At 41.6% G+C, this 15,310-nt stretch overlaps 1 protein-coding gene across 2 annotated transcripts in view; it reads left to right on the forward strand.

Annotated features, from left to right (window-relative positions):
- Nucleotides 1-15,310, forward strand: part of adamtsl3 (ADAMTS-like 3) — a 537,604-nt gene that overhangs the window by 350,220 nt on the left and 172,074 nt on the right. For both annotated transcript variants that reach the window (XM_051920412.1, XM_051920411.1), the window contains exons 8-12: nt 914-988; nt 2,389-2,546; nt 9,458-9,569; nt 13,174-13,312; nt 15,000-15,050. In XM_051920412.1, the coding sequence (XP_051776372.1) occupies nt 914-988; nt 2,389-2,546; nt 9,458-9,569; nt 13,174-13,312; nt 15,000-15,050 (535 nt within the window). The remainder of the gene's footprint in view (nt 1-913; nt 989-2,388; nt 2,547-9,457; nt 9,570-13,173; nt 13,313-14,999; nt 15,051-15,310) is intronic.

Here is a 15,310-nt window from a genome sequence, read left to right on the forward strand (position 1 = left end):
TTTCTGTTGCACAGCTGTTGAACGACACTAAGAACCTCTTGGACATTTGTGTCTTTTTCAATATCCATTTGATGTCCAATCATTTCTGTGCCTTTTTCGGTTATTGCCGAGGTGTGTGTCTTCACTTGTGGCATCATCAGAGATGTGGATTCCAAGATATTTCAAGAAAGACGCTCTCTCCATAGGTTCTCCGTTAATTGAAGGTGGCTTCATTGGCTCTTGTCTCCTGTTGTCTGTGTCTCCTGAAGTCCACAACAAGCTCTTTCGTCTTCTTTGCGTTATGATTGTTTCATGCGGACATTCTTGGCCTCCTCTCTGTAGGCTGTCTCGTCATTGTCTTTGATGACCAATAATTTTGTGATGGCAGTGGTGCTGCGTGTATGTAGTGTAGAGAAGAGGACTAAGGACACAGCCTTGTGGAGCCCCAATACTGACTGAGTGAGTGGAAGATAAAAAGACACCAAAAAGTCCACATTCAGGTGAAGTGCTGTAAGCTGACATCGAGTAGCTTGGAAACCATTTTCTGTAGGATGATGATGCTAAGAACGGACCTATAATCTGTGAAGAGAACCCTGGTGTAACTGTTGGGCTTATCTAGATGAGTCAAAATTGGATGGAGTAACGTGACAATGGCATCCTCCGCAGATCAACTGGAGTGATATGGATGATGATGTTGGTGCATCAAAGGCAGGAATCAAAACTTGATGTGCTTAAAGATGAGCTTTTCAAAGTAATAACAACTGCTGACTCATTCATCGATTTGAGGTCTTGGAGGAAAAGCAGGGGTTGCATAGTGAGAAGTGCAGTGTTTGACGTGTGACACGTGAAGAAATGGCGGCATTGCTCTGAAAGCCGATGTGTGGCCTGATTTGTATTGTTGTTTCTCATGCAACAAGTTTCTTGTTTTCTGTAGCTGAAGAAACTGCGATTGCTGTGCCCTATGGAAGTCGAAATGTCAGAATCACCGCTAAAGGGCCTGGTCACCTTGGTAAGTAGAATTTGGAAACATTGCCAGGAAATATTTGGAATTCATTGTCATATGTGTTGTGAATGCTATATGTTGGTTTTTGAATGTTTGTTTTGTTTTGTTACTTACTTATTTATGAAATATACAGTATATTATATTATATTATATTATATTATATTATATTATATTATATTATATTATATTATATTATATTATATTATATTATATGTGTCTCAGAAGTTAGCTGGTTGACATCATCAGTGCCCTCTACAAGAACCGACTTTCTGCTCATTTGCTCATTTGCACTTCCCCCTTGGATAGATCTATCTATCTATCTATCTATCTATCTATCTATCTATCTATCTATCTATCTATCTATCTATCTATCTATCTATCTATCTATCTATCTATCTATCTATAATAAAATGCTTTTCTTATGAATGTATCTATATTTTAATCTTGCCTACTACACTATCTATCTATCTATTGTAACAAAGGCACTATATAGGCACCTGACCCGACACAGATAGACACGGAGGCATGTAGAAAATGAACAAAGTCTGTTTATTTTCTCTTCAGTTGTGGTGCACGTCTTCCCAGTGTCTCACAGCTCAACACCGTCCCAAAGCACCACAAAGACCCACAACACAGTTCTCTCTTCTTCTAACACCACTCCTCCTCAAGCTTAGTCCTCCTTCTCCCGACTCTGGCTACCGAGTGGTGGTCGCTGGCTCCCTTTTATCAGGCACCCGGAAGTGCTCCAGGTGGTTGATTAGTGACATCTATCTATCTATCTATCTATCTATCTATCTATCTATCTATCTATCTATCTATCTATCTATCTATCTATCTATCTATCTATCTATCTATCTATCTATCTATCTATCTATCTATCTATCTATCTATCTATCTATCTATCTATCTATCTATCTATCTATCTATCTATCCCTTTAAACATGACAGCCTTTCCTGTACCAGCCTTATAATATGACTCAAATGTACTGCATTACCACCTGCATGTGTGGTAGATAGATAGATAGATAGATAGATAGATAGATAGATAGATAGATAGATAGATAGATAGATAGATAGATAGATAGATAGATAGATAGATAGATAGATAGATAGATAGATAGATAGATAGATAGATAGAGTCACTATGTCAGATTAAACTCATTACCCTGAGTTAGGTTAGCTGGGTCCAAGAATTCTCATTTCTTTAGTCATCTCCTTTTTTTGTGGATTTTGTGAATCACTCTTGACACCCCATCCTGATTTTAGTGAGCTGCTAATTCTGGAAATTAACAAAACAAAATGTCTTTTGTTCTTATATCTGGATGAAGACCCCATTTTCTCCCAAACCACTGATGTTGTTAATTCAAGTGATCCTCATCTCAGATGATATGCCTTCTGTCTTCTAGTTATTGAGTCAAATACGTTACAAGGGAAGAAAGAAGAGCACACATTCAGTTCTCCAGGCTCGTCCCTCATTGAGAATACAAATGTTGAGTTCCAGAAAGGCCCGGATAGGCAGACCCTGAGAATCCAAGGGCCTTTAGGGGCTGATTTTATTGTAAAGGTAAGCTAAGGACATTTTTTTGATCAGATTTTACTTTATAACACCCTTTTAACTTCTTGCTTGATATTTGTATACCTGCCTGATCCAATTCAGGATCCCTGGGAGTCTTTGCCAGAGGTGTAGCTAGGGTTTTCAGCGCCCAGGGACAACTGAAGTTTTCGCGCCCCCTCCTGTGCATTTAAGAATGGAAAACATTTCATTCTAAAATTTTGTAACATCAATTTGGCGCCCCCTGGATGCTGCACCCGGGGACAGATGTCCCCCCTTGCCCACCCCAAAGCTACGCCACTGGTCTTTGCCTATCCTGGCAGTGTCAGGCACAACACAAGGATCAGCTTTAGACAAGGTGCCAGCCCAGTGTAGGGCCAACTCACACTCACAAACACTTAACCATAATGAGAAGGAGACAATTAGGAACCACCAGGTAACGTAACCTGGACATGTTGAAGCATATTGGGGGCTTTGAGGGTTGACTGGCCTGAAATTGGTTTCACTGAGTTATTTTTAAAGGTTTTATCATTAAGTAGACCCACACGTTGCACAGATAATCATTTCAGTTTTCTTTGACAGACAGGAGGAGTGACAGTACTGTTGTGTGACAATTTGCTGCTCACCATCAGTTACCATAGTGTAGTGTAAATGTCCATACTGGGGCAGATCGGGGTGTGTGCCACCCATTTCTCAACAAAATTTCTTTATAATAAAGTGTGAGTGGTGTTTTTTAAGTGTTATTAAGACCAAATAAAGCATTTGTAATAATCTAGTAGGTCATGTTACTGTGAGAGTAAGTAAGTAGTAGATGTGTTATAGGGCCCACTATAATAAAGTGTCATCGATGATCTGTAAATCTTCTGAAGACCAAGCAAAGCATTTATAGTAGACACATTATATGTTATTACTATAATAAAGTCTTACCTGGACTGGGTGTTGGGCAAGGTCGTGGGGTCCAGCGGCTGTGGGGCATCTGTTGGTGAAGGAAGATTCACTGATCTTTGCGGAGTCAATGGAGGCTCTGATCAGGGTCTGAGTGTCTGGGCTTGCGAGTGTCCTGATAAAAACCAACATCCAGGCCTTTAATGACCTCTTGGGCACGACCATCAGCAGTGTGTCTGTCTGCGGAGAGAGTGTCGACCTTGTCGAGAGGTTTACTTACATCGGCAGTGACATTCATGTCTCTGGTGACTCTTCCTATGAAGTCAGTAGACGGATTGGGAGAGCATGGGGGGGGGTCATGAGGTCGCTGGAAAAGGGTGTGTGGCACTCCTGATATCTCTGAAAAAAGACGAAGGTCCAAGTCTTTAGAGTCCTGCTGCTTCCTGTTTGTGAGACATGGATGCTATCCAGTGACCTGAGATGAAGACTGGAGTCCTTCAGTGCTGTGTCTCTTCAGAAGGTCCTTGAGTACCACTGGTGTGACTTTGTGTTCATCACAGAGTCCTGAATGAGGCACATGACCTGCCTTGTGAGGGAGCGTCAGCTATGTGGTGCGATTCCCCGAGGGTGATCCGCCTCACAGGAGCCTCATTGTTGAGGACAAGAGCGGATGGATGGACCAGGCCAAGGGGACACCCATGTAACACCTGGCTGTAGCAGATAGAGGGTCATTTCCTGAGGGTGGGACTGGACGGCGTGTCTGCCTTGGGGGATACCGAGCTGTTTTGTTGTGTACCAGTGCGCGCTCCCCAACCTGACCTGACCTGGCTATAATAAAATACTTTATAATGCCCAATAAAGCCTTAGTAAAAGTCACGTTAATGTGACTAGTTTATGTTGTAACAGTAGGGGCCGCTAGTGCTCCCTTGAACCCTCAGATACCACGCCAAACACCAGGTAAAAGTATAATACTTCTTATATTTATTATAATATTGTGCACTAAGCACCCTCCACTCCACACTACACGTACAATAAATCAATAATCAATCACCAATACAATTCCCAATCCTCCTCTCCCAGACACTTAGCCACCTTTCCTCCCAGCTCAGCTCCCTTGTCTGGGGTTTCCCACAATCCTTTATAGTCCCTGACCTGGAAGTGGTTCCAATCCTACAGTCCATGATTCATTATCACTTCCGGGTCAGATTAAAAAGTCCTTTTCTTCAACCTGGAAGCACGTCGTTCCTTCTGGTCATGTGATCAAGACATACTTCCAGGTTATTGGACACGTATAAGTCCTTGAGCCTCCCTGTAGTATCCTCTGGTGGGCCCCACGGTGTCTAGCAGGGTTGGGAATAAAAACTCCATTGTCCATAATTCCCTGCTGGTCTTCGGCACACTCCCATGCTACAGGGAGGGCTCCATCTAGCGGCCTGGGGGTATTAGCCGGGATGAACAGCCGGCCATCTCCCACAATGTGCTATAAGTATCTGCGACCCGAGTTTTCATAACAGTTTTAATCTCGTCCCCCTAACGTTTTTTTGAAACCCTAATAAAATTTATTCCTATATTTTTTGCTGCCGATACATCGCTACAAGTTTAAAATTTTCCTACAAAAAGCGAAATTATGCCACATATGGCAACATTCGCGCCCCCTTTTTTGTTACTTCACGCCAGGGGGGCACGCCCCATAGTTTGAGAACCACTACACTATAGGGCCCCCTATATTAAAGCGTTGCCGATGATCAGCAAATATTCTGAAGACCAAGCAAAGCATTTTTAATAACTAGTAGATACATTATATGTTATCAGTATGATAAAATGCCATTTGTACTTTATAATACCCAATGAAGCCTTAGTAAAAGTCACATCACTGCCACAGTAAGTAACCAGTCAAAGCACTTTAGGTAGCCCCTATAAAATAAAGCGGTCATCAGTGCCCTGTAATCCCTTTGCAAAAGGAGACACAACAACGTGAAAGCATTGGGGCACCACCCTGGTGACCCCGAATAACTGAAAGTTTGCACAAAAACAAAAGCACTCAACAAGTTGCGGAAACGCCTCTCCAGATGAGAGATCGAAACAGAACCAACTCCAAGATGGCAGAACTGCTGGTCATAATGGCTTCCATGAAGGAAGGGACGGGGTCTAGGAGGGAGGACAACGGCAGTGACGTCAGCAGAGGAGTGGCTGTCAGTTTTGTGTTCTGCGGAAGGGAGGAAGAAAGTGAAGGCATTAGTAAACAGCGCCAACCCCTGGCTTGGAGGGTAACTACCATAACCTGAGTCTCAAAGTCTTAGTTAAGACTTAGCAAAGCACTCGTAAAACAGTAAAGTACCGTTTGTACGTTTTATAAGACGGAATGAAGCCTTGTCACTGTAACAGTAGATGCACTATAGGGCCAACCCCCCCATTAAAAAGTTTCTCGATAAATCTAATTAAGCCCGAGCGTGGCCTTTGCTGACGTCTTCTTATAAAGCCATAACTGACCGATACGCACTCCTAGGTAGCCCCCCAGTGTGTCGTCTTTTATCTTCTTATGAATCGGGCCCCTCCTGTCAGCTCACACAGCAGTTCAGATGTTCCCCTCTTGTTTTTCTTCTCCCTTAATGTCCGTCTCTGTTTCTTTTAACGATCACATAATGATCCCCCACACTACAGGCAGTAAGTCGGCTTGCTTCCGAGGCTTTAATGTTGCAAGCACGTTAGGACGGACAGGCATGACTCATTTGAAAGGCTAAATTGAACCCGCATGCCGCGATTGTGCCAGTCATCCTCGTCTCCGCCGTAAATCTGAAGGATCTTCCACTTAATGTATGAGATGCTGCAGTAAATATGGAACAAGTGATGTCATTCTGTTTTGAATTTGGATGGCCTCCCGTGGTACAAATTAATCACAAATTATCCACATCACTGATGTTTATGTTACCAAATAGACGGCTTCAGTGTATTAATGTTATTTGCCAGTTATTTGTTTAATTTTTTTTTTTCTGACATGGATAATAAAGAGCTCTTGGCTTTGAAGACGTGCTGTGTTGTTTCAAAGCTAATTGGGGCGTAATATCGAGTTGGAGATGAATGGCCAGACAATGAATTTGCAAACAGCAAGTGTGCTGAAGCTTACTAGGTCATCGCCATTGTTTATCTCATCCAGTTCGCAATTAACTCTGTCTGAGACGGAGCCCGACTGAGAGAAATTTGAGGATGCAGTGGCTATTAAGGCCCGGGGTGGTCCAGCTGTTCATTTACAGGGCTGCTGGTTAACATGAGGAGCGAGGCCAGGAACAAACCCTGGATGGGACGTCAAACCATCACAGATGGGACTCTGGCGACTGCAATAAATTTGAAACGAAATTTTCACGTCTATCCCTTGTTTTGACCGTACTCGTTAATTATTCTTCCATTTATATGCTGTGATGGAACCAACCCGGGGTGTCGGTGAACCCCAAACCCCAACACGAACACGCCAGCACAGTCCCGGGTTCAAATTGTGAGCGGGGGGGCTGATCGCATCCCTAGAGGATACGGACACTCCTCTAAAAAAAAGCTGAAAGACTACCTTCATATTGCTCCCTTATTTGCTGGGCTTACTTGCGGCTGCTCTGTTGCGCGATATATTTCACATACTTAAAAGCCTGAACAGCACCTATTGGTTTTGGATTGATTGCTTTTCTCTCTCTCTGACATTCTCTTCTCCTGACGCGCACTCCTTTGAAGAGGAAGTTATGTTTGCATTCTTTTAATTGTGAGACGCAACTGTCATCTCTGTCTTGTCATGGAGCACAGTTTAAACTTTTGGAAAAGAGACAAATGTCCGTTTTCAGTGTTTGAATAACGTTCCTGCCTCTCTACAACCTCCTGTGTTTCTGCGCAAATCTGTGACCCAAGTGTGACAAAATCATGGAAGGTTTATAAAACAGACCTCCACAAAGTTGCAAAAGTACCCAAACACAGGTTCGCTTCCTCTCTCTCCACAATACCCCTTGTGATAAGCTTCCCGGAAACAGACAGACGGACACCATTGTACAGTCCACCACACGTTTATTGTACATATTTTACAAAGTCCAATAGTGCACAACCCCAGTGCCTCCAGTACCAATCTCCCCCAAAGTCCAGGCCTCTCTCACACTCTGCGTGCTCTTCAGGCCGCCTCCTCTCTCCTGCCTCCAAACTTTGTCCACTCCTCACCCGACTCCAGTCCTCGTCTGCAGGGAGGCGGCCCCTTTCATAATTACCCAGATGGGCTCCAGGTGATTCCCGACACTCATTAGACACTCCCCTGTGTGGCGGAAGTGCCGGCTATGCTCCTGGAAGCCCTCCGGGTGTTCCCAGTCTTCTTCCTCCCAGCACTTCCTGGTGTGTTGGAAGTGTTGGGGTTCCGGGTCCTTCATGCATGGGGGCACCCCCTGGCGGAGACCACGGGCCCCTACAGGGTTGGGCTTCCAAGCCCTGAACCAGTGGCCCCCAAAGGAACCAGGGCGGTCGCCCCCTCGTGGTCTGGAGGAGGCATAAGCCCTCCTCCTGTCCTCCTGGGCATCCCGGCTGGGTGCCACCCCCAGCCGCGTGCCACACCCTCTACTTCTCACCACCGGTGAGAGTGTTGCTCTACGTCCTCCCAGCTCCGACTGGGATATCTATCTATCTATCTATCTATCTATCTATCTATCTATCTATCTATCTATCTATCTATCTATCTATCTATCTATCTATCTATCTATCTATCTATCTATCTATCATAAAATGCCTTTTTTAATATATCAGCATTTGAATCTTGCCTACTACGCTATCTATCTATCTATCTATCTATCTATCTATCTATCTATCTATCTATCTATCTATCTATCTATCTATCTATCTATCTATCTATCTATCTATCTATCTATCTATCTTGTTCAAAAAGTTTCCGTACTTTTTTTTAAAAATCTGTTTATTAAGAATGTCAAAAACAAATGACATCACTTTCCTACATGGTCACCTTCCTTGGCGATGCAGTTTTCCCAGCGCTGTACCAACGTTTTAATGCCATCAGCAAAAAATGTTTTTGGTTGAGTGCGTAGCCACTGATGCACCATACTGAGCATACATGCGGAGATGAATTTCTGCTCCTGACACACCTTCTACCCACAGTAAAGCGTATGTCAGAGCGCTGTTCCTCTTTCTAAGTTTCGCAGCCATCTTTGTTCACCACAGGGTGACAACTCTTATAGTAAACTGCAAGGCCAGCCAGCTAGAACTAGTCACATGACACTCACAGACACGCCCAATGACTACCCCTCCCTCCCTCCCCTCCCTTCTGTCTTCACCGTTTCCAACGAAAATACAAAACTAGGGAAACTTTTTGAACATCCCTCGTATGTTGATGTGACACTCGGTTTGCTGTAGGACTCGGTCACCTTTGAGTCACTTCTTTTTGTATTCTTTCAATTGTCACAAGAACTAGTCTTCGACATCATGAAGGATTGGGTCAGCCACCCGTATATTGTTCAAGGGCTGCAAAATTGAGGTTTAAATTGAACAGAGATGTTCACAGATGTGAGTCCCAAACAGAACTGAAGTTATTGAAACAACATGGCGGCTTTAAAGGCTGGTCAAGAAAATTACGTCATCGGGGCGGAACCGGAAGTGACATCATCAGTGGCGCTGGTACCATCCATCCGTCCATTCATTTTCCAACCAGCTGAATCCGAACACAGGGTCACAGGGGTTTGCTGGAGCGCTGGTACCCTGTGGGATTTCCCGTGGACGGTCTGAGAGACAGTCAGTGTACCCCGCAGCCCCCTGGTCTGGCGTGGAATTGCTATCATTTCGACCCTTCAGCTGTCTCCCAATCGCACGTGTGTGACACCATGTTCTTCTCCATCCTTTGAGGAGAATTAGATTTACACGATGCACAACTTTCCTGTTGTGACCATCTGGAGTAGGAAGTCTCTTCTCAAATGTCACTTCTTGACGTGTGATGTGAGTGCTGTGCCATCGAGTCTCGAAGTCTGAAGCAGTTTGTCTGGATTAACGTCTGTACTCCTTTATGTCCATCGCAGGTCCGATATGTTTCTCCTCGGGATACGCTGGTCCAGTTTCTGTATTACCAGCCCATCAGCCATCAGTGGAAGGAGACTGACTTTTTTCCTTGCACCGTGACTTGTGGAGGAGGTAATTATAAGTGTTAGAATTGTTGTTGCCTTCATTTTTTGTGGTGAATGAAAGTGGATGATATTTTCGGACCCCTTTTATTGATCCTCGAGAAGTATGAAAGGTTCTGTCGATTAATAGGCCCTGGTGAGACAGTTATGCATGGCTGATCTTCGGTAGTTTCTTTGTTCCCGTGACCTGCTCTGTCACTCCAGAGCCCCAACTGTGGTCACTCATGTAGAGTTAAGTTAAACGCATCGTTGGAATGATCCCTTGTAACCAAAAAGTTCTACGCAATTAATAGCGGGATGATATTTTATTAGCACAGAAAATAAGAAAAACGAGCATCCAGCTTACTGACAAAATAATGTCCATACTTGAGAAAATGAGGCCTACAAGGTGTGATCATTGACGTGATTATGCCTTGTAATGGGGTGAATGATGAGGCAAGGCGTTTCCAAGAAAACTTGTGGTGCCAATTGGGCAAAACCCCATTTAATTCAAATGATACTCGCTCTTGATGGCAGGATACTGACAAGCCAGTTGTCAGTTAAATTGGTCTTGTGGTGTTCATGGAGACCCTCTCTCTCCAGCGAGGTTAGGTCCAAATGAGACAACATCTTCCAGGGCTTTTTGGCTCCATTGCCCTCCAGGGGAGGTTTCTCAATGCTTTGGGGAACAAAGGAGACAAATCTGTTAGTGACAGCGGCCCCTCACGTCCCAGGGTGGTACCATATACCTTAGGTAAGCCCGATAGGCGATCCTCTGGCGCGTGACTGCATATAAATTTTGATTTGAATTCACTTTTGTAAGAAAGAGGGTGTGAGGCCCCCTAAAGGATACCACAAGCCAGGCCAGGACTTCCCAGCCTGCCTAGAATTAGCCTCCACCCAGGCAGCCTGGCCTCCTGACTCCACAGGGAGGCTTCGGCCTACTCAGGATCAAAATATCTCTTTAAATTCCAAAATAAAGGATATCAAACATACACATAAATACCCTTCTGGATAAAGGAATCCTAAGTGTAGAATTTCTGTTGGTCTGAGTGTTTGAAACTCATTTGGGAATGATTTGTAATTGTGTTATTTTTCCTGTTTATTGTTTAATGCAACGCAAATCACGGGTCATCACGTGACTGCAGTCGTCATATCTGAAACGCTGCCGGACTCTTCAGTGTAAGAAATTATCCTACAGTTAGAGAAAAAAAATAAACAACATCTAGTGTTAGTAAGTTTACAGTGTAAGTAAGCCGGGTGCTGAGTTCTTTTCGGTTTCAATCTTTTCTTTGCCGTTGACTTTGAATTTTCGTTTGGATTGCACGATATTTGTTTAAATTCCCAATTTTGATCTTGCCTAGCATAGACTACGCTCTCCTTTTCCTGTCGCCACTCCCAATAAATCCCGAGAATTAGACTTGTTAAAGTTAGGACAAAGCTAACAAGGTATTTGTATACATGAAAGAATATATTCATACAGTCTCAAAAAACACAAAGGGCACAAATGGACAGAAATGCAATTCAATAATCGGAAATCAAGAGTCGCCGAAAATCAACCAAAATAACCAGAAAATCCAATACTATGATGATCTGCACTCTTAAAGAACCTCAATGGATCTCTAAAGTATCCGCTCTCAGCTTTAGTGGTGACATCAGGGTGGTCCCAAACTCTTGGGGCTGGGGGTTCCACTCACATGTGACAATATTCAAGAAATCAATTTAACCCACGGCAATATAACCTGAGATGTACAATAACAATAACATCCCATCATATTTGAGATGATTTATAAAAATGCAGATAAAAAGATCCAGTCATTTATGGTTCAAAGAAGACAAACAAAAATGTTGTCTTTGGTTTTTATCTTTCTCATATACGAAATATAAGGACAGTATTGCAATCGTCCAAAAATATGACCCGAGATTTTAATGAATCTCGACATTTTAGACCTCTCTGAGTCCGATTTACTTTCTTGTAGGGAAAGTATTGTAATCGTCCAAAAACTCAGTTTCGAGATTTTGATGAATCTTGACATTTTAGATCTCCATGAGTTCGAAAATACCATTTTTTGGAATTGCGTGTGTGTCTGTGTGTGTGTAAACACGATAACTTGAGTACGCTTTCACTTAGGCATCAACCAAATTTTGCATACAAGTATTAGGTACAAAACGTAGATTTCGATCAACTTTTGAGCTATTTCTGCTAACCAGAAGTGCTACTTTTTTATTCCAATTTATTGGAATAAATTTTATTTTAGTCCAATTTATTCAAAATTACTTTTATAATAATTGTTACATATATTATTAATTTGATTGGTTGTTGATGGTTCTTTAATGTACATAATATAAAAATATAATCTTTGTCTTACGCTTTACTCCTCAAAAATCCATCCCCATATCTGAGTATATGAGAAAGTTGAGGGGAAACCACTCTCAACTTTGAGTTTTAGTTCTCGCTATTTTTTTTGACAAAAGAAACTATTTAATCTAACCCTGCTACGTCAACATTATATCGTTATAACGTTAACATTATTCAAAGTTATTGTCTGTTATACCTGCATTTTTATTACTCTTTAATTTAATATTGTTTTTTTTTATCAGTGTGCTGCTGCTGGAGTATGTGAATTTCTCCTTGGGATTAATAAAGTATCTATCTATCTATCTATCTATCTATCTATCTATCTATCTATCTATCTATCTATCTATCTATCTATCTATCTATCTATCTATCTATCTATCTATCTATCTATCATAATAATGTCTTTCATGTCAATTTATGTACATTTTTAATCTTGCCTACTACGCTATCTATCTATCTATCTATCTATCTATCTATCTATCTATCTATCTATCTATCTATCTATCTATCTATCTATCATAATAATAATATGTCTTTCATGTCAATTTATGTACATTTTTAATCTTGCCTACTACGCTATCATTCTATCATAATAATATGCTTTTCATGTCAATTTATGTACATTTTTAATCTTGCCTACTACGCTATCTATCTATCTATCTATCTATCTATCTATCTATCTATCTATCTATCTATCTATCTATCTATCATAATAATAATATGCTTTTCATGTCAATTTATGTACATTTTTAATCTTGCCTACTATGCTATCTATCTATCTATCTATCTATCTATCTATCTATCTATCTATCTATCTATCTATCTATCTATCTATCTATCTATCTATCTATCTATCTATCTATCTATCTATCTATCTATCTATCTATCTATCTACTTGTTTCTTCTTCTCCCAGTCCTTCTTTTCCTTACTTATATCTTTATAGCATAACAATACCATACACATTCCAGACTCCACACCTCAGGAACTATTCAGCACTAATACGAGACTCTGGATATATGCTTGAGATGGTGTAGTTCTGTACCATAATCACAGAACGCAATTTCTCATGAAAGTATGGCGCCAGTCCTCTAGAGTCTGTGCCAACGCACATGGAAGCCATCTGAGGGCCTTGTGGTAGTTCAACATTGAAACAAATTACATAACGGTTTCCTTAATTTTGTCCTTTCCTTGAAATACCTTTATACAAGTACGTCATTTATGAAAACGTTTCCTCTGAATGTAAGTGCTCAATTTGTCTCATTTTTCATATCTCAGGTTATCAGTTAAACTCAGCAGAATGCATTGACGTCCGATTAAACCGAGTGGTGCCTGATCATTACTGCCATTACTACCCAGAGAACAAGAAGCCAAAACCAAAACTGAAGGAGTGCAACATGGACCCCTGTCCTGCCAGGTTGGTTCTTTTGAAAGAAAGAAAGAAAGAAAGAAAGAAAGAAAGAAAGAAAGAAAGAAAGAAAGAAAGAAAGAAAGAAAGAAAGAAAGAAAGAAAGAAAGAAAGAAAGAAAGAAAGAAAGAAAGAAAGATTTTGATAGCACCGCCATACTAATTTAATTATTCTTGACTTGAAGATCCTGTTCAGTTATTTGTCCCCTTTATGTCTGACACACAATGGTCTCGGCTTAATTTAAAGGACTACTCCACCCAAAGGTATTTATTTTAAATGTAGTTTGTAGTGGTGGCCAAAAAAAAAATGTAACTTTAGGTTTTCATGGAGAAATGAAGTATTGAAAGGCCTCGGACCCCCTGTAGATTTTATTTTTTTTCTTCAGCCCTCTGTTTTTTTTTTTGTTGTTTCTTTCTGCCCTCCCGGCCATCAGACCTTACTTTATTCTTTGTTACTCTGCATTGCCTAATTTTTATATTTTTATGTTTTTCTCTTTTCTTTCTTCATCTTGTAAAGCACTTTGAGCTCCGTCATTTGTATGAAAACGTGCTCTAGAAATAAAATGTTATTGTTGTTGTTGAATATTCAAATTCAGCAGGGCTTTTAGCACAGCGGTGTATTTCTCGTACAGCCCAAACTCGCTCAATGGGCTTTAACAGGCCCTGTTTTTCCTTGACAGCCCCCCAGCTCTGACTCCTTAGGATGAGAAGGTGAAAAAATAAATTGTAAGGAAAAAAATGGAAGAACATGTTTCTTGTACGGCCCAAAATCGCACAAGGAATGCCTCAATGAGGCTTTAACAGGCCCTGTTTTGTTTTGTTTTTTGACAGCCCCCCAGCTGTGATAATCCCCAATCCCTCCCCCCCCAAAAAAAACCTTCTAAGAGAAAAAAAAAATGGAAGAAATCTTGGGAAAGGCAATTATTTAGGTGAGCAACACTGGCCATTGGCAAGCAAAGTGAAAAACGTCCGTGGAAAAATGATCACGTAATTCATGTTGCATAATCCACATGTCCAATATGTGAAAAATGTGTGCATTTTCTTGCTAAAATATTATTAACAGTTACTTCCTGAAAACTTAAAATAATTCCCACAATGCCATGTGTTTAAATTAAAGATCTGCCTGTCCCCCTTCATTTTTTGGTGAAGAAGCCTGTCTTTAATCCAGAGATGCACAGCATTATGGGAATGACGTCTTCCATGTTAACATTTAATGCCAAGATTTCAGAATGTGACTGTTAAGAGTATTTCATCATAAAAAAAAATTGCATACATTTCACACGTTTTGACCGTACCAATGGATATGAGACATGCAAATTATGCGACACCTGAATCACCCCCAGGTCGACCCTAAAAGTAGTCCCCTCTGCTCACTCTGGGAGTCGGAGTTGGGAGAGGAGGATGATGAAGCTCACCTGGGAGGACTATAGGATGTGAAAAGAAGAAGGATTGTTCATTGTGTAGTGGAAGAAGCCTGTGGAAGGAATTGTCCTAAAAGTTTATGGTCATTTGAAGCTGGGGATGTGTCTGTGTGCTTGTGTCTGGGGTTTGGGGCTTCAAGTAAATGCTTACAGGCCACGTCGGCCATTTTGAGTTGTCCTTATTACATTCCACAGTTTACTGTGTTATGACTCCGTTCTCGGTCCACATCTAATGCACTTGTCTCCTGACGTTAGTCTTTGTTTTTCTTTCTACAGTGACGGATACAAAGAAATCATGCCTTACGATCACTTCCAGCCACTTCCTCGGTAAGTTACCACTTGCTGTATGAGGGTTGACTTTCATCAAACAGTCTAGGGATTCTTTTGAACTGACGCAGGTCTGGGACGGGTGGGCCGGTCTCTTGGACTGTTATCCATCTTAAGGAACACATTTTACACAGGCGTTGTCAGACACGTTAAACGCTTCACCTGTCATGTCACCTACAGCTGGTATTGATATTTTTTTTCCACACTGAAACCATTTATTGAAATTTCATGCATTAATGATGCCACCTGTTGGTCTTATT

The sequence above is a fragment of the Erpetoichthys calabaricus genome, chromosome 17 (assembly GCF_900747795.2).
Source record: "Erpetoichthys calabaricus chromosome 17, fErpCal1.3, whole genome shotgun sequence".
Classification (NCBI taxonomy): domain Eukaryota; kingdom Metazoa; phylum Chordata; class Cladistia; order Polypteriformes; family Polypteridae; genus Erpetoichthys; species Erpetoichthys calabaricus.